Genomic DNA, 20,511 nt, shown 5'->3' on the forward strand with positions numbered 1-20,511 from the left:
GTAGCTCTCCTACTGGGTTTGAAGTGGTAGCTTATTGTGGTTTTGATTTGCATTTCCCTAATGATTAGTGCTATTGAGCATCTTTTCATGTGCCTATTGGCCATTTATATATCTTCTTTGAAGAAAAGTCTATTTGAGTTCTTTGACCATTTTTCAGTTGCATTGTTTATTTTGTTGTTGTTGAGTTGTAGGGATTCTTTATATATTCTATATATCAATCTTTATCAGATATATGATTTGCAAATATTTTCTCCCATTGTGTGGGTTGCCTTTCACTCTGCTAATAGTGTCCTTTGGTGCACAAGAGATTTTAATCTTGATAAAGTCCAGCTTATCTATTTTTTCTTCTGTTGCCCGTGCTTTCCATGTCATATCCAAGAAATCATTGCGAAATCCTGCTAACCAATTTCTAAACACTTGGCCTGGTGGTGTTTAAACTACTCAGTGAATCATTTAAAGAATTTTGAAGTAACTTATTTCTATTCAACAATTTACTTTTATAATTATAGAAGATTTTCATAATTATCCATTCAATCCCAAACTTCTTCTGGATTTTTATTTTCCTGATTACTGCCAAATGCAGTCAGTCGATTGTAAATCGAAAGCATGGAAATAGCACATTATATTATGATACAATTGTTCCCCATGAGGAATAGTGATCAAAATTAGTGCCAACTGCTTTTATTAGGAAAAGAAAATTCTTAACTGATTAAAGGCCATGGATATTATATGTCAACTATTAAATGGGTTTTCAACTTTTCTGCTTCATTTTTTAGAAATACTGAATTTCACTTCAGCACATATAATGAAGTTCTAAAACTTCAAAGACATTTTGCATTCTGAAAAGGGTTCCTTGTGGTTGTAATGTTCATTTGAAATTCAAATAACTCCTTGGAATTTGAAGCTAGCTAGAAGTTATGTACTGTAGAAGAAGAAGGGGGAAGAGCCCTTCTATCATTGCTAATTTTTACTGCTAGAAGATATTACATCTTTGTACCTAGATAGGAGCAGAATATGCATCTCTTGAAGTCATCAAATAATACATATGCTATCTATAGTAAAGATCTTGGGCAATGTGTCAGAACTAATTTTTTAACCTCTGTAGTTCTTGTTTTAAACCACTCTATACTTTCTCAAGCAAGTATTTTTTTAAGCCCCTCATTTTTTTTTTGTCTCTACATTTTATAGTAGATGATGTAGAAGACCCAATGGAAGTCTTAGACATGATTCCCTTCCCTCAGAGAATTTGCCGTCTATTTATAGAGCCTAATGATACAACTGACAATATAAAAGAAGAAATAAGGGATGTTCACCATTTAGAGTCTGAGAAAGTAAAGATGGGCTGTGGTGTCTGAGAAGGTCGTAAGGAGGTAGAGCTCCGATGGCCAGGAGGGTGAGGTCTGATTGAAATGGGCTGAGGGAAGAAGATACTCTGTCTGGGTGAGAGGAATGACATGAGAAAAAGTATGACATCTGACTGGAGAAGTCAGGAACCAGGTACCCAAGGTAGAGGGAGCACCTTAAAGTGTGCTTTGGACAATTGGATGGGTCAGGTTGAGGACCGATTATGGGGAGCTGGTACAGTAGTTTTGTATTTAATATAGTTGTCTGTAGAGAGACATTGTGGGTTCTTGACCAGCAGAGTGGCGGGAAAATTTAGTCTGTCTCCAGTGAGGTTCATAGCAGTTTAGAGATAAAGGGATTTTGGGAAACATCTTATCCAACATCCCCTGTTTACTGAGGCCGGGGAGCTGAAATAACTTACTCAGTGTCGCCCATTAGAAAATAGCAGATCTGAATCTCAGGTTCATCCTTTAACCCCAAAGCCAATGATCTCTCTTTCATACCACAGTCTTCCAGAATATCTTAAGAGAAAGAAAAGAGGGAGAACAGAAATAATTATATAGTCCATACTTGAGGCAATGAACACCCCAATCAGAGAGGTTGCTGAGGAAATTGGCAGACAGGATAAATAGAAGCATCTTAGTGGGAAAAAGTCAGAACCTGATGACTGTTTATTTTAGTGAATGAAGCACATATCTAGAGAATTCAGTAAAGGACTGAACTAGTTATAAAAAATAATATTTGACTAAAGTAAAAAATTAATCCTAATAAAACCATTATTCATATTCCAGGTGACCCTGGCAAACGGGTGCTAAGTAAATATTTGCTGAATGAATGAACAAATGAATGAATCAACTTAAATTTTCATAGTTTTTTTGGTAAATATCTTACAAGTGCTATTTAAAGTACCATTTAAAGAAAACATTTTCTTTTATAGATTCACCTTTTTGGAGTTTTGCTGGCCATTTTAGGAAACTTGGTAATCAGCGTTTCCCTAAATATTCAGGTAAGAAGAAGCTTATTTTCCTAACTCTGTAGTTTGATCCAGGGACACATTATGACTTCAGTGAGCCTCAGGCACTTTTGCCTTCTTGGACTTCCTCCTCCATTAAAGAAAGTATATCTTATGACCTCATTGATATAAAGACAAATATAATCCAGGCTAGATTGTGTCCATCTTTTTTCTTCTGATTTTAAGAGAAGTTAAATGTTTTGTGAGCCTCTTAATAGTATTGTGTACCCCAGACCAGGCGCCTGTGAATTTGTATCACACTTAAAAAGATGTTCATTTCTTGGCATAAGCCAAGATTTATTTTAATGTTCTACATTTTCTTATAGTACTTTTATTATTTTCTAAATAACTTCTGAAATTTTAAAAAAATTTTATAGAAAAGATTTTAAAGTAATCTAGAACTGTACATACTTCTTAAGGAAGTAAGTTCAGTTATCATAAAATCAATAGGGAAATAGAGCTTTATTTAATGGCCAGTTTTTCAGGAATTCATACATTTCCAATACAAAGAAATACTCAAACCAGATATAAATGAGTTCCCCCATCCCTCTGCTACCAGAGCTTTCTGCCCTGTTATGTTTATTGTGGTAGCAACTTCGACTCATAGATTTGAATCCCTTTTCCAAAGGTGTTTCTTTAGTAACTTATTATCTTTATTTCAGCATTTGAATTTTTTTGACAATCTAAAAGAAGTATTTTGGTGTGGTGGACTGAAAAGTCACTTAACTCCTTAACACACACTCCGTCTTTAGATAGTAACAATGATATTTACTTCACAGAGCTGTTACGAGAATTAAGCAATATGTGAGAAGGCCCTTTAAACTATACAATGCTATATCAGTATGATTCACTTCTGTTAATATGTTTGGGACAAACAGAAAACCATAATAATTGCTCTGTAATAATCTGCAAATACATTTAAAAGCCATGAAGCAATTTTATAGGACCAAAAATTTCAAGGCCAAGTTTTGGTTGGGTGGAAATATTTTCTTATTTACATCGTGATGTACTTCCAGAAATATTCGCATCTTCAGCTGGCGCACCAAGAACACCCGAGGCCGTACTTCAAGAGCGTGCTGTGGTGGAGCGGCGTCATACTGATGGCTGTGGGAGAGACAGGAAACTTTGCAGCCTATGGATTTGCCCCCATTACTCTCATTGCTCCATTAGGCTGTATGTCTGTTACAGGTGAGCCATTTTTCTGTGTTTTGACCAATAGAAATTTTAAGAGATCAAAATAGTTGGCAAAAAAAAATACAACTTAAACAACACATGCACAAAAGAAAAAAGTCGTTTCCTGTTTTCTTAGCATGTTAACTTGGAACAATTATACTACCAATTTCAGTTATTCACTGTCATGGTGCCACATTAACCACAAAGAAACTTGCATTTTGTAGCTGTAACATCTATGTTTCAAAGCCTGATTCCCAGTGTCTGAGTCTTAATAAATGAAATTAACAGTAGCAGAAAATGTTATACCATGCTTTTTAATCATTAATGAATTATCTTAAAGCATTTGTAATAAAATGTTATGTTTTATTCATATGCTAAACTGACATTACACGTAGTTAGAGTCCTTGATGCCTGATCCATAGGTTAGCATCTCTTTTACATTAAGAATTAGAAATAAAAACAAACAAATGGGACCTAATGAAACTGAAAAGCTTTTACACAGCAAAGGAACCATAAACAAGACGAAAAGACAATCCTCATAATGGGAGAAAATATTTGCAAATGAAGCAACTGACAAAGGAAAAATCTCCAAAGTATACAAGCAGCTCATGCAGCTCAATATCAAAAAAACAAACAACCCAATCCAAAAATGGGCAGAAGACCTAAACAGACATTTCTCCAAAGAGGACATACAGATTGCCAACAAACACGTGAAAGGATGCTCAACATCACTAATCATCAGAGAAATACAAATCAAAACTACAATGAGGTATCACCTCACACCAGTCAGAATGGCCATCATCAAAAAATCCACTAACAATAAAATGCTGGAGAGGGTGTGGAGAAAAGGGAACACTCTTGCACTGTTGGTGGGAATGGAAATTGATACAGCCACTATGGAGAACACTATGGAGGTTCCTTAAAAAACTACAAATAGAACTACCATATGGCCCAGCAATCCCACTACTGGGCATATACCCTGAGAAAACCATAATTCAAAAAGAGTCATGTACCAAAATGTTCATTGTAGCACTATTTACAAGAGCCAGGACATGGAAGCAACCTAAGTGTCCATCGACAGATGAATGGATAAAGAAGATGTGGCGCATATATGCAATGGAATATTACTCAGCCATAAAAAGAAACGAAATTGAGATTTGTAGTGAGGTGGATGGACCTAGAATCTGTCATACAGAGTGAAGTAAGTCAGAAAGAGAAAAGAAAATACCGTATGCTAGCACATATATATGGAATCTAAAAAAAAAAAAAAAAAGCTTCTGAAAAACCTAGGGGCAGGACAGGAATAAAGACGCAGACTTAGAGAATGGACTTAAGGGCATGGAGAGGGGGAAGGGTAAGCTTGGACGAAGTGATAGAGTGGCATGGACATATATACACTACCAAACGTAAGGTAGATAGCTAGTGGGAAGCAGCTGCATAGCACAGGGAGATCAGCTCGGTGCTTTGTGACCACCTAGAGGGGTGGGATAGGGAGGGTGGGAGGGAGGGAGACGCAAGAGGGAGGAGATTTGTATATGTATAACTGATTCACTTTGTTATACAGCAGAAACTAACACAACAATGTAAAGCAATTATACTCCAATAAAGATGTTAAAAAAAAAGAATTCAATATTGGTTATTCTATGTTACTATAAGAATGTGTAATTTTAGGGCTTCCCTGGTGACGCAGTGGTTAAGGATCCGCCTGCCAATGCAGGGGACACGGGTTCGATCCCTGGTCTGGGAAGATCCCACATGCCATGGAGCAACTAAGCCTGTGCACCACAACTACTAAGCCTGCTCTCTAGAGCCCGCGAGCCACAACTACTTGAGCCCGTGTGCCACAGCTACTGAAGCCCGTGTGCCTGGAGCCTGTGCTCCGCCACATGAGAAGCCCACGCACCACAAAGAAGAGTAGCCTCCGCTTGCCACAACTGGAGAAAGTTTGCGCACAGAAACAAAGACCCAACAAAGCCAAAAATTAAAAAAAAAAAAAACAAATAAATAAATTTAAAAAAAGAAAGAATGTGTATTTTTACAGTAATGTCACAATTATCCTACTTTCAAAATTTGTATGACTTACTAAATACATTTAGAAAAGAAAATATGAGATGTTGGTAAAGACTAAAAAAAAAAAGCAAAAATTACTGCTAAAAAAGAGAACAAAGTCTCTAAGCCATGTTAAAATCAACAAAATCTTTTGAGTTTCACCCTTTATCTGCTGCTATGGAAACAGCATGTTTCTATGTTTCTGTGAATTTGGCATCTTCATTGAAATAGAAACAAGTTGATGGCTATTGTCTGGTAGCAACTAGATCAAGCATAATGTGCACCCACATATCCCAATTGTAATATTTCTCCTAAAAATTACATGATAATCTTAAAAAAAAGCATAGTTTAAACTGAAATAATGTATACTCAAAGAGAATTTTATTTCATTTTGAAAGTAGTTTCCCCTTCTTAATAATTTAAAATATCTTATTTAAAATACTTTCATGATGTACAATAGTAGAATAGTTAGCAAAGAACACTTTTTTGGCTTTCAAGAAATTGTTCAGTTAAAATCACCCTACTCTGAATAGGCACACAATTTATGTAATCATTTGACTTTTTTTTTCTTTTTTTTTTTATTTGACATTTTTAACATTCAGATAAAATCAGCAATTTGAGGATATCTTATCTTCTATTTACTACTGCACATACCGCGTACATGGACATTCTGGATGTATTTTTCTTCTCAAAATTTGAGAAATAATAGATAAAAGGTATTGTTACATTGTCACCTTGGGACCTCTACAGGCCCCAGTTGTTCTGAAAATGTTGTATTATTTTTCACAGTGAGTATCTGTTTAGAGGTGATCTTTAGTTTCGTTTCTTATTCTGCTTCATGCTCAGTTTCTATGCAATGTCCAAAGACAAAAGTGTCCGTGCAGATCAAACAGATGCCTCGGCGGGGAGGGTTGAGTGTGTGAGCCACATTGTACTGAAATTCTCCATTTATCTCTAGTCCCCCAGTCCTGGGAAAACTTTTTTCTGGGAATGAGAAGAAAAGAGCCATTCCAACTAACACAAAGAAAGGGGGATGTGCTAGATTTATTATAAAGATCAGCGATCTCACAGAAATGAAATATTAGCCAGACCTCTTGGGACCTGAAGTGAGAATTCGGAAATTGCCGGAGATGAAGGGCCAGCCTTGATACTCCTCATAGACCTTCAATGAAGACGCCTGTGAAGCTGCTCATTTTGGCATGTCTTGCTCGAAACTCTCATTAATAATGGGAAGTTTTAAGTTTAACCACCTTCCCCTTGGACAGTGACCTGTCCTCCCCAAACTCCCTGAGGGGAGGGGGCAGTCCACCCACCTTCAAACTTGGAGATGGGCTTTTCTCAATGCTACAGATCATTTTTCTTTGTCTGCTCCTAGCCTGGATTAATGTTTCAACTTTAGAACATTTTTAGCAACCTCCCTCTCTGCCCATTTAAAATGATTCCAAGAAGTAAACTTATAGCCTCAAACATAAATTGTTTCCTGCTTTACAATCTTTGCAAACAGTAATATATGCTCATACATAATATTCTCACAGCACTCTTGCACTGAATTTAGGTCACTGTGCAATGCTGTGGGAGGGTGAGGGATGCTGGTGATTGAGAATTTTCCCCAGAACAACCCCCTACCACTTTTATAATTCTTTATAAAGATTCTAGAAACTCTAGAAAACTTGAAGCAAAAGGGACAGTATTTTTTAATAAATACGTTATCTTATGGCTATGTCTACAGATGAGGCAGAAGAGTGTCTACACTTTACTGAGCTAGAAATTTTATTTTCCCTATTATTTCTTGGGAGCTTCAAGAAAGAAATCAAACCTTTCTTTGAATTTTTTTTTTTTTTAAAGATAATGTCTGTTGCAGTGTTGCGTGAGGGATTGCATATTCTTTTCTGGCTTTCAAATTTTGAAAAGGGAAAAAAATAAGAAAGGAAGAAAACTGAAGTCCAGAACAGTTTTTTAAAAGTTTTAGCTCTTAAGTCTGAGTTAAGGAACTTTCTTCCATTTTCCTCATTCTCCTTGGGCAGCCTGGTTCATACCAACACACTGTGTTCCTTTTCTCCTCTCCAGAAGTAAGGATAAATTGTGTGAGTCACTATCTCACTACATCCAGGCTGCTAATATTGTCAGTCCCACTGTTTTGTCTTACATAATCAAAATTCCTCCTCCCTTTGTACACTTCAGTGGAACAGATTTTTTTTTTGTCTTTTTTTTTTTTTTTTAGGACTAGCACTACAGTAAGCACCATGGATATTTCAGTTCTCACTCTACCCACGTTCCTGCCTTGAACCATCTTCCTTTCTATTCTTTCTTTCCCTCTATCTGTGTGGCCTGCTGCTCTACACTGACATGCTTACCTGGAGACAGCATTTCTCAAGCACTAGTTTTACTGATGGTTTCATAGGTGTTCTAAGAAACAAAGAATTCTGTAAGCAAACAGGTTTCCGCAATATTGGATTTAAAATGTGACACAGGTTTTGTTAGTGGAGGACTTCTTGAGGCCCTGGGATGGGCCCAGGCATGCTGTCAGTCTTTCCGAGGCAGATGCAGTAAGCCAGCTTTCCCAAACCTATTGTCCACAAGGTGCCTTTATAAGAAGTATCTCAAGGGACAACAGTTTTGCAGAAAACCCTTTAGAGTTCTTCAAGCAATGCTCACAAGCATCCTAGAGACTCAAACAGGGTAGATAACTGGCCGGTGCCTGCAGTGGGGGGTGGATAATGGGGAGTGATCCTGGTGTATAGGCGGATCTGAATTCCCAAGCCTGGGTCCAGCTTTTGGAGAAAGAGGATCAGAGCCCTTGTATCCTTGTATCACCTTATATTTTCACCCTCTTTTTCTCACTGAAGGGCTTCCTCAATGAATAATAGGGCAAAAGCTTATTCTGACTAAAATGCTGGTTACATGCTGGCAGTATGATTAATTCTAGATTTTGACTTGTGTTTGTCTTTCCATTAATTAAGAAAGCTTAAGAGATGGTTTTTCAATTTCGTCTAAAGCCTCGGGTGGATACTCTTCTACAGGGCAGTAGAATGGTGAAGAGCGCAAAGCTCTAGGACCACACTGCCAGCCTTCAGATCTCAGCTCTGCCCCTGGAAAGCTCTGCGACCTTGGGCAAGTTATTTAAATGGGAATATGCCTCAGCTCCCTAATCTGTAAAGTGGGGATACAAATAGTTCTTACCTCAGAAGTTGTTGTGGGGAGGAATTGAGTAAACACAAACACTTAAGAACGGTGTAGGATATATAGTGCAGTGACAACTAGCCATTGTCACTGTGATTTATAATCATTATTAAAAAGAAACAACTTACTTTATTCTTTTTTTGAATTTATTTATTTATTTATTTTTGGCTGTGTTGGGTCTTCATTGCTGCGCGAAGGCTTTCTCTAGTTGCGGCGAACGGGGGCTACCCTTTGTTGCGGTGCACGGGCTTCTCATTGCGGTGGCTTCTCTTCTTGGGGAGCTCGGGTTCTAGGCACGCGGCCTTCAGTAGTCGTGCCTCATGGGCTCTAGAGCGCAGGCTCAGTAGTTGTGGCGCATGGACTTAGTTGCTCTGCAGCATGTAGGATCTTCCTGGGCCAGGGCTCGAACCCATGTGCCCTGCATTGGCAGGCGGATTCTTAACCACTGCGCCACCAGGGAAGTCCCGTACTTTTTTTTTTTTTTTTTTTTTTCGGTACGCGGGCCTCTCACTGTTGTGGCCTCTCCCATTGTGGAGCACAGGCTCTGGCCATGGCTCACAGGCCCAGCCGCTCTGCGGCATGTGGGATCTTCCCGGACCGGGACACGAACCCGTGTCCCCTGCATCGGCAGGCGGACTCTCAACCACTGCGCCACCAGGGAAGCCCGGAAGTCCAGTACTTTATTCTTTATAACAGAGTTTACTTCCATGCCCCTGAAGGTGACTGGTGGTTAAATTATCTAAAATGGATGAACCACTTCAAGAAATGCTTTTTATTGTTCTTATCCATGCAGTAATTAATTCTCAGGGAGCAGAAATGTGGGCTTTTCACAGCTCATTTGTTCAGCCATTAAGCAGCATTTACCCTTTGACTTCTCCACATATTCCCCACCAAAACGTGCTGGAAAATACCCAAATTTCCAAATAACCTACCAATACCAAATACATTTAAAAAACAGACACAGAAATTTGTCCAAGGAAAAACATAGCAGTCTGAGACATGCGTGCAACTTTCTGTCTTCTTGCTCTGGCTTCAAAGCACTTTTGTTCACTTGCTAATTAACTTCAGAGAGGCTTTCAGGTCTAACTGCAATTTGAGAAAGTGTTTTCTGAGAAACTAGTTATTATACCAGAAATCCAATAAAAAGAAATAAGTTGGATATTCTGAGGAGTTTGTAATAAAATTTTAATCTACTGCTAATCTTTCCTGTCCCACTTCCCCAGGAGGCCTTTCTGGGCTTCTACACTAAATTAAACAGGCTTATTCTCTGCTCCCTAAGCACCCTACATGGGCCCTCTGTTCAGCTATTTGGTGCGTTTTTGTGAATTAGAAAAAGGCATCCTTTCTCATGATACTCTATTTCTGTCTTTCTGTTTGCAAATTATCGTAATACAATAATTTCATTAGAGCAGGACACTCTGGTGCCATCTGTCAGAAAATTGTCCTGAGAAATATACAAGTCACCAAGATCTGACATGTGGGTGATGCCCCCTCAGGTGTAGTGTATTTGTGCAGTGCACAACCTGCTCGACTGCATGTAGCAGCCTTGACCCTATACTTCCCCTTTGGCAACTCTCATCATGTTCACAATGACCTATTTAATGCATTCTGGCCATTCAGCTGAGACCCAAGAGACTGGTGACTGTGTGTGCCTGCTGTCTGCTCTTTCCAGGAGAGCATGGTGCAGGAAATCACACAATACAGCCTCACAGAATTGGTTTGAATTTGAATTATGATAAAATGAGGATTGGGCATTCTGGGATGCTCTGTTCTAGGATGCTGGACGAGAAGCGTTCTGTTCTGTTCTAGGGTGTTGTTTAAAAGATTTCAATTCCCAATGAAGCACAATGGCTAAACATTTCATTGCAAACAACTTGTGAATACTCACTCCTGTAAATATTTAAAGGTTTATTAAGCTTGTCCTTTGGGGTGTTGAGTTATATTATTTGTGTATCTACAAAACATGACTTTACATTTAATGTTTTCGTTTTTCTGTTCATCGCCATGACTGTGATCTGTGCTATGCGTCAGCATTGAGATGATTAAAAATAATAGTTATCAACAGTCCAAAGAGTTGAAGCCACAAAAAATTAAAGGAGGTTCGTGGTAGACCTTTCTCAGCATAAAACTGACTTGGCTAGGGGTGGCAAAGGAATGGGATATGAAGGGAGATTGTTGCAGGGGCAGGGAGGGTGGGAGAAATAAAACATAACAGAGGACTTCCCTGGTGGCGCAGTGGTTAAGAATCTGCCTGCCAATGCAGGGCACATGGGTTCAAGCCCTGGTCCGGGAAGATCCCACATGCCGCAGAGCAGCTAAGCCCTTGAGCCACAACTACTGAAGCCCACGTGCCTAGAGCCCACGATCCACAACAAAAGAAGCCACAGCAATGAGAAGCCCATGCATCACAACGAAGAGCAGCCCCTGCTCACTGCAACTAGAGAAAGCCCACACGCAGCAACGAAGATCCAACACAGTCAAAAATAAATAAATAAATATATTAAAAAAACAAAACAAAACAAATGTGATGGACATTTTTCAGTTCTATACCTCTGAGTATATTGATTTAAAGTAATTAGAAAAGGGTTCAGAGAATATATCACCTTTTTCCAAGTTAAATTCAGGCAACATTTTAGAAATAGTTAAAGATAAGAAACTAATATTGAATGAGCATCCACCTTGCCAGGTACTGTATGAAACATACAACCTCGTTATTTTACTTAATTACTGCCCAGATGAATAGAAGTGAGTAATAAGTAGGTTAAATTTGAGATGAATTATATGAGATCAAACACTTGGAATTTTATATGGAATGATAAAATTAATAGCAGTGAGATCTCCTTGGCCCTGGAATAATTTCCTAAGAGAAGTAGTCACCCTGTGACTGGGCTAATTTGGATTAAGGCTGGAAAGCTGACTGCACTGAGAGAATGAGGCAGATGACTGGTAAGTCTTTTCCATCTCTCATTTTCCCTAACATGCTGGCTTTTGCTCAAATTGAAATTCATGATGTGGAATATACGTTGTTTCGTGTATTTCTGTGTGCCATTATAAAGCTGTAAGCTGAAATGTGTCTGTATTCCATTAAATGATGGTCATAGCACAGCCAGAAAGCCCTGGTGAGGCCTTTTGGAATTCCAGAGAAGTCATCTCAAGCAGAAACTTTGGTCTCCAAGATTTTTATTAGAAACAAATGAAAGAAAACATAAACAGGCCAATGAGCGAGTGACCTGTAGTGTTCCACAAACCTCGATGCTGTGGATTCTCTCAGTCCTTTAGCGCCCTGTGCTTGGTGCCAGCCTGGATGAAGTCATTGGAGCTCTAAACCTCACGGGCTGCCTGTGATAGTGGCACTTTACATGGACGTTTATTTTAATGTTGGAAATATGCAGAAAATATCCCTTTTCTCAGTGGCTTGCTGGGTTGTCTGCCTTAGCACATTTGTCTCAAAACCAGCCTAAATAAGACGTGTGAAATAAATCTCTGAAGTTCTCATTTTGTGTCTGCTCATGCACTCTCAGCTGAAAGCATTCCTAAAACCTAAAAAACTTTATTTGAAACATCTTTTCCACCCATCCTTATTTTCTGAGAACGCCGCAGTGTATTTCTAAAGAAATTGCTAATGACGATGTAATGCACTGTTACATTTATAATACAGAGTTAATCCTGTCAGTGACAGTAGTTTTACTTTTTTGGACTCCTTTCAATTTAATCACTAATGTACGTCAAGAAAAATGTAGAAAAGAAAAGATTGGGTTTCCCTGGTGACGCAGTGGTTAAGAATCCGCCTGCCAGTGCAGGGGACACGGGTTCGAGCCCTGGTCCGGGAAGATCCCACATGCTGCGGAGCAACTAAGCCCGTGCGCCACAACTACTGAGCCTGCGCTCTAGAGCCCGCGAGCCACAACTACTGAAGCCCGTACACCTAGAGCCCGTGCTCCACAACAAAGAGAAGCCACCACAATGAGAAGCCCACACACCACAACGAAGAGTAGACCCCGCTTGCTGCAACTAGAGAAAGCAAGGAAGACCCAACGCAGCCAAAAGTAAATAAATAAATAAATTTATTAAAGAAAAAAGAAAAGATTGTTGTTCATAATCCAGGTCAATTTCCTCATTTGAAATTATGCACTTTACCTACAATTTCATTATCTTCAATAAATGACAATAGCAATTTTTTCCCTTTTTAAAATTGAGGTATAGTTAATTTACAATGTTGTGTTAATTTCAAGTGTACAGCAAAGAGATTTAGTTATATATATATAATATATACGTATTTTTTTCAGACTCATTTCCATTATAGGTTATTACAAGATACTGAGTATAGTTCCCTGTGCTATACAGTAGGTCCTTGTTGTTTACCTGTTTTATATATAGTAGTGTGTACATGTTAATCCCAAACTCCTAATTTATCTCTCCTACCCCCTGCCCCCTGCTATTCCTTTTGGTAACCACAAGTTTGTTTTCTATGTCTGTGAATCCATTTCTGTTTTATAAATAAGTTCATTTGTATCATTTTTTTAGATTCCACAAATAAGTGATAACATATAATATTTGTCTTTCTGTGTCTGATTTACTTCACTTAATTTGATAATCTCTAGGTCCATCCATGTTGCTTCAAATGGCATTATTTCATTCTTTCTATGGCTGAGTAATATTCCATTGTATATATATACCACATCTTCTTTATCCATTCATGTTGATGGACATTTAGGTTGCTTCCACGTCTTGTCTATTGTGAATAGTGCTGCTATGAACATGGGTGTGTACGTATCTCTTTGAATTATAGTTTCGTCTGGAAGTATGCCCAGGAGTGGGATTGCTGGATCATATGGCAACTCTATTTTTAGTTTTTAAGGAACCTCCATACTGTTCTCCATAGTGGCTGCACCAATTTACATTCCCATCAACAGTGTAGGAGGGTAGGAGGCTTCCTTTTTCTCCACACCCTCTAGCTATTTTTTAATTAACATGAATTACTGGACACTTTCATTCCTGCCAATATGGATGGTGGGACAACTTTTCTCTCTATAAAGAAACATTTTTCAAAGTGTCACATCCTCAGATTTTCAAATCCTAATTCCGTGGAATTCACTGTAATTGACATACTTTTCCCCTCCAATTGTACAACTAACGGGGAACGGTCGTTTTGGAGAAGTCAGTACCTCAAAACAGCTAGAGTTGATTGAGCCCATGAGCACACTCAACGCGTCCACGTGTTTGAAGCTTGATTGTGACTGACATGAAAGTGCTTTTGTGGTTTGCTTTTTAGCAGTACAATAAAGTTGCCATTATAAGTGGTCAGAAACCACAAGCCAGATATTTACATGTGAGGATCTGTTTGTAGCATTATTATATAAATATGTTCTTTTCATGTCATGGGTTCTTTTTTTTTTTTATAAAAGAGGGCTTTCTTTACTACTTTGTCTTCTACTTTCCTATATTATAAACATATACCCTGCTTTCTCTTCAGATCATAGAGGTTAAACAATAACTTGAATATCCAGGCAGGAAAACTGATGACATTTTCATTTGCGGACTAGATCAGAGTTTACAAACAGGTGGCCTGTAGACCAGATCTGGCCACTGTTGTGTTTTGTTTGGCTCAAAGAATGTATTTTAAAAATACAAATTAAAAAAAAAAAAAAAAAATTAAAAAAAAAAATACAAATTAATTTCCCATGTTTAAAAATTGGATAGTGATACACAAAAACTGGATTTTTGTCTTAAAGTATCAGATTTGGTAACACTGGACTTGCAGTTGGCTAGGGCTGAATTCTGACTGCCACCTTTCACTAATCTTGTGTACGCCAGGTCACCACTGCTCCACAGCCCCTCATCGCTACAGCCCACCACCCTCATTATTCTTTCTTCTTTAGAGGATTACCTAACTGGCCCCTGGAGGCATTTGAGTTCCTGACCTGTGGACCAAAGGTTTTTTTCTTTCCAGCTTTATCAGATAAGAATATCATATCGATAATCACATTTAAGTAAAGTGTAAATGATTTTTAAAACTTTGGGTTAAATTTGTCTTTTTAGAGGTGGTCATAAAAGGGTAAAAAATGGAGGGAAGTAAATAAATGTGAACAAACTCATTTAAAAATAGCCATACCATAACACATTTAAATAGTTACTGAAGTCTCTTCTGTGCTCTTAAACCTTTAATAAAAAAATTATTATCTGGGGAGAAAGGGAATTTAAGTAAAATGTGCACATATATCTTAATGTTGAAAATTGAAAAAAGGAATGCCAATTTACCTGTTACTCTACAGACACAAAAATCTAAACTCACATGTAAAAGTCTACCTTTGAGTTTAATTGCTAACATATAGAAAGTTGATGCTTAACTTCTGGTTTACTAATCCCCATTAGTAGCTATTACAGAAGATAATCTAAATCCAGTTTGTACATCCTATCTGGACTCTCATATGCCAACTCTTGACCACATTAATGTAAGTAACTCTTCCATAATTACAGCCAGCTCTTGTGATGTCAGAGTGGAGGTGAATGAAGAAGAAACGAAGGTTTATTCCTACGTAGATCAGGAAGCATTAGGGAGCTCAACATCAGGGCACATGTCTACCCTTGGGACTGGCACCTCCCCTATGCCTAGACCTGGTTCAGCTGAAGCCACGGGGATCTTGCTAGGCCTCTATCTGTTTTCATCTAGAAATCCGAATCAGAATGCCCAAGTGTAAGTTTCCTTGCATCAACCTTGACAGGAAATCGTCTCCATCCTGGTTGTTAAACCAAGTGACATTTAATGGCTGAAAAGAGTATAGATGACTCACCAGTAGGAGTCAGTCCATTATAATTGTTGCTGAGATTCTCCTGACCATAAAGTATTATGATGAAGGCCAAGTGACTACCTTAATACACTGCCCCATGGGCGCACTCTTTTGAACCAAAGAAAATACTAGAAAAAACTTTTTTGTCCTTTCCTCTTACAGAGTATTCCTACTATATATTTTTAATTGATCATTTATTTCTTTTTTTTATATTTATTTATTTTATTTATTTACTTTCTTTTAGGGGGGCGGGCTGCATCAGGTCTAGTTGCAGCATGTGGGGTCTTCATTGAGGCATGTGGGATCTTTCATCGAGGCTCGGGCTCTTTGTTGTGGTGCGCAGGCTTCTCTCTAGTTGTGGTGCACGGGCACCAGGGCGCATGGGCTTTCTAGTTTGTGGCACACCGGCTCTCTAGTTGAGGCGCACGAGCTCAGTAGTTGTGGCGTGCGGGCTTAGTTGCCCCATGGTATGTGGGATCTTAGTTACCCAACCAGGGATCGAACCTGTGTCCCCTGCATTGGAAGGCAGGTTCTTTACCACTGGACCACCAGGGAAGTCCCCCTACTATATTTTTTTCCCCATAACCACTGTTTGAATTTTGGTATGTTATCTTTCATATGCTCCTTTTACCTTTTTTTTTAATGCATTATGATCATTGTGGTCACAATGCCTCTGGAGTCACTGTGTTCACTGTGTAACGAATTTAACTCCAGTGTCCAGGATCACGCTGTATAGACCAGTGTCTGGGAGCACTCTCTGTGTAGACCCACGTCCTGTGAAGGCCAGGATGGAAAAGGATTCACGAACCTCTGCCCAAATATGCCTGTCGTCAAAAATGTACACAAAACTCTGAGTGCTGAAGTTAGCGCTCAGTGGTAAACTATAGTTTAATAAGTTACAAGTGTGTTCTGTTTTAATGCTTTTGAACTATTGATCTTGAAATACTCTATTTTTAAATATTAAATTTTACTATAGGAATAAAAGCATAATAGTTTTTCCCCCGTTGTACATGTTTATTAGGCAATGGTTGTTGATGTAGCAGCAACTAGACAGGGTTGAGTTTGACAGATCTCTGATTGCAAATATATATGGGAGCACTTCAGTTTATTTATCTTTTCTCATTTAAAAAATTTACTTCTGTTCTTAGAAGTCATGTTATTAGCTGTTGCTCAGAAACTGTCTTTTTCTCAGCACAGCTCTCATTTTAACCATGTTTTGCAAGATAAATGAGTTATAAGTAGATGTATCTTAATAGAATGTTCTTTTTTATTACTTTCTTTGATAGCTAAACTTATTCTCTTATCTGAAAATTTTGTAGAAAATCACGTTCTCTTAAAACTTAAAAAAAATGCATCAGACATATAAATTCTTTCAGAAAGTAAAGGTAGCGTATTTATGTTTCATAAAACTCTATTTTATGTCAATTGATATAATTTGATGCTTATGGTATATTTCAATTTTATTGTTACCAGTCATGTCCTTTTTGCTTTCAGCAGTGAAATTATCTCCTACATAACATTCTTCCCTCTTCCTTCTGAAAGTGAAATTATTTATGAGATGGTGGCTTAGCAACAAGAAGAGAAGGAAAATGATGCCTTTCTTACTCCAAGAGAGAAATGGAGTGTCGTGTACTAGAAAGAGCTCTGGACTGGAATGAGGAAATATGCATGCTGGTTCCAGCTGTGCTGTTATATAAATGTTTGTTAGATGAATGGATCAGTTTCTTTGGACCTCAGTTTCCCAATTATAAAGTTTAGAACCTAGAGTAGATTATCTCTCTGTCTACTATTAGCTCTAAAATTTCATTATTCCATGTAAGCAATGTCTACCTTCTTATTGGAATCCTTTGCTGTGAAATGGTCAGTTCAAGTATTGTTATAATGGGATGCGTTTGGTATGTGTTAGTGTAATGATACCTCACCTATTTTTTGTTGTTAATCTATCTCCCTCCGCTTGGGAACATTCCTTTACCTAATTACACAAGAAGTCAGTAATGGGAGTTGGGAGTGAGGTCTTGATTTTTATACTTTAGTATACACTTTTATACTTTTCTAATGCTCTAACATGTGAAATTAGTTTCCATGAATTATGTGGTCCAAATCTGAAATAGAAATTTATCATACATTTTTATGCTTGTCCCAAACTCAATTCTTAATGTAACGGGCTACATAGCTCTACATTAACTTATCTTCAGAAGATATTGCTTTAATGTTTTAAAGCCATGCCACACAATAAACTCATGCTTGGTGGACATTTCCCATGCTCTGTTTATTTTGTGTGAAGCCCCCATTCCTATAAATAACCTGCTCAGGAAAACTTTGCAAGGACATAGCTCAACTTGAATGAAAGAGAGCTAGGTTGAAAAAAAGATGGAAAAAACATATGTGGATTCCAGCTTATCCTGAATGAGTGTTCTGGCGTGGATTTTATTTTGTTTTAAATCAATTCCCAGAGCACCAGATATAGTTGCATTCAAGCTTCACTGATTTAATGTATTATAATTCAGATTCATTAAAATTTTATCTATGAAGAATTTTTAATGACATGGCAAATGGTAATACAGTAACTGAGGAAACTGAGAAAAGAAATTTTGCCTTACAGTTTGATCTCAACCAGAGGGAAATAAACACACAAACATATTAACTGTGGTTCTTTCCTAGATGATGAGATTATTTTATAATGATTTTTCTTTCTGTATTTTTGCTTTAAAAAAAATAAGAAATTCAACGAATAGTTTTTGTCAAATAGTTAAAATACAGATAATTGTTTTTTGTTTTTGTATTATTGCAAATTTGGATCTTCCCTTGCCTCTACTCATGACTCCATAAGAGGAACAGCTCAGATTCAGCTTACCCCACACACACCTGAGGCCATAGCTGTAGGTCATGGCACAGTTGTAAGGCGGAAGTTTCAGTAGCATCAATAATGGGAAAGAGGGTCTTCAACATCACAAGGGTCAGCAAATGCAGGAGATCCCACCAACACTTTTATTTATGTGCTGAGTACTAACTACACATGGGAGATCTTCAAAGAATAAGGCATATCTCAGGGTAAAAGGAACTGATAACCTTTTGCAGGAGACAGGCAAAAAAAATCCTAAGTGTAACAAAAAAGTTATATATTATAAGGGGTAATCACACATATGGGTGGAGTGGTCAACTCGGCCTGGGGGAATCCAGAAGTGATGCTTGAGTCTAGAGTTGGGTGAAAGATGGAGGCAGAGTTGCCCAGGGAATAGCTTATATAAAAGTCCTTTAGCATGAAACTCAATAGGGGTTCTGGGAATTATGATTATTTTAGTAAGAGTGGACATAGAATATAAAAGAGATCGAGGGCAAACGTGGCAAGGAAATTGTCAGGAGTAAAATCACAGCTGTCTTTGAATGTCATGCTTAGTAGTTTGGCCTTTGTCTCTGGATGGCTAGAAGCCATTAAGAGGTTTTAAAGCTGTGGTTTTGCATTAGATTTCCATTTTAGAAAGACGACTCCTAGTGCTGTGGGGAAGGGGTAGTGAAATGGGAGGCTCCAGAGGGAAGCTACTTTAACGGTCTAAGCCTGAGATGAAGCTGACCTGGACCATGACAAGGGAATGAAGAGGGGATGGACTTGAGAGACAATGAAATCCAGACTTAAAAGACCCAGTAACCTGTTGGATGTGTGGTGTGAAGGAGAGGGGATACCAGGAGGAGTCTTAGGATCCTGGTGTTCAATAGAGGTATCCCTGGAATAGGGATTATGGGAGGAGATGATGGGAAATAATGTTTCCGTTTGGAATATATTTAAAGTTAAGACTTCCTCCTTTTCATCCTTTCTTCTTTCCTTCCCTTCTATCTCTTTCTGCCTTTCCATCCCTTCCTTCCTTCCTTCTTTCCTTCCTTCCTTCCTTCCTTTTCTCTACATTCATTCATTTAGTAAACTCTTATTAAGCCCTCACTGTATACCATGCACTATCCCAGTCACTGTCGTAGGTTCATTGTAATCCACGCCAATTTCCATGAATCCTCAACCATGAGGGGCAAGAGGCCATCTTCACAGCCCCAGCCGCCAGGTGTCTCTGACCAGGACACAGCTAGTCAGGCCTAAGACTACTTAACTCCTTTCAAATGGCATTGCATAATATATGTTTTTATATTTGGAAACACCACTAATGGCCATTTTCTTTCTAGGTAGTGCCATTATTTCTGTTATGTTTCTGAAAGAAAATTTGAGAGCCTCAGATTTACTAGGTAAGTAATTATTTAATTCATGTAATTAAAACACTGCTTGATGAGGAAATAAATAATCCTATCCAATAAAAATATGTGTTTTAAAAACAGGCAACAAATTACTGAAATGGATATAGTCTCATCTAGAGGCGAACATTATTCTATCTTGGAACTGCCATCTGCTCTTTGACAAGACATACGTGCACCTTCATTATACCCTCTGCCCATGCCATTGACCACAGCAAATCATTATTTTACAGTATTATTATTATGAATGTTACGAAATTTTTATGAACATAATAAAATCCAAGAAAACATCTGTGTTACCTAATAGAGTATTCCACTTCATAGGACATATTTGATAGATTGTTGTATGAAAGTGCTACATAAAAATGAAAACCACATACAAAAATTAGATGCACCAAATAACTGCCTAATTTCTATTTAGCCCTTTACAAAAGTAACATAGAATGTTGATCTTCAAAATTTTATTTAGAAATACAGCTATTAATGGAAAATCACAGTAGCCTTCCTGGCTGTAAAAGATTTCCGCTATATGGCAAAGCCATCACATATTGATCGTATCTTCTACCTCTAGTTGGAAATATCATTAGTGAGAAGAATTATAGAGCTTCATATTTTCTTCCTTGACAAAATCCTGTCTGAATTACCGCTGACATATGATAATGAGTATAATACTTTAGAAACTTTAAATAAATCTATGTCTACTCAGTTCCAAAAAGATCATTTTTAAAAAAT

General features: G+C 37.9%; 1 protein-coding gene across 1 annotated transcript in view; it reads left to right on the forward strand.

Moving 5' to 3' along the window:
• NIPAL2 (NIPA like domain containing 2) overlaps nucleotides 1-20,511 on the forward strand; it is a 73,012-nt gene that overhangs the window by 17,401 nt on the left and 35,100 nt on the right. The window contains exons 2-4 of the mRNA XM_029223195.1: nucleotides 2,282-2,350; nucleotides 3,373-3,544; nucleotides 19,714-19,773. Coding sequence (XP_029079028.1) covers nucleotides 2,282-2,350; nucleotides 3,373-3,544; nucleotides 19,714-19,773 — 301 coding nt within the window. The remainder of the gene's footprint in view (nucleotides 1-2,281; nucleotides 2,351-3,372; nucleotides 3,545-19,713; nucleotides 19,774-20,511) is intronic.

The sequence above is a fragment of the Monodon monoceros genome, unplaced genomic scaffold, assembly GCF_005190385.1.
Source record: "Monodon monoceros isolate NGI ecotype Baffin Bay Population unplaced genomic scaffold, NGI_Narwhal_1 Super_Scaffold_14, whole genome shotgun sequence".
NCBI classification, from domain to species: Eukaryota; Metazoa; Chordata; class Mammalia; order Artiodactyla; family Monodontidae; genus Monodon; species Monodon monoceros.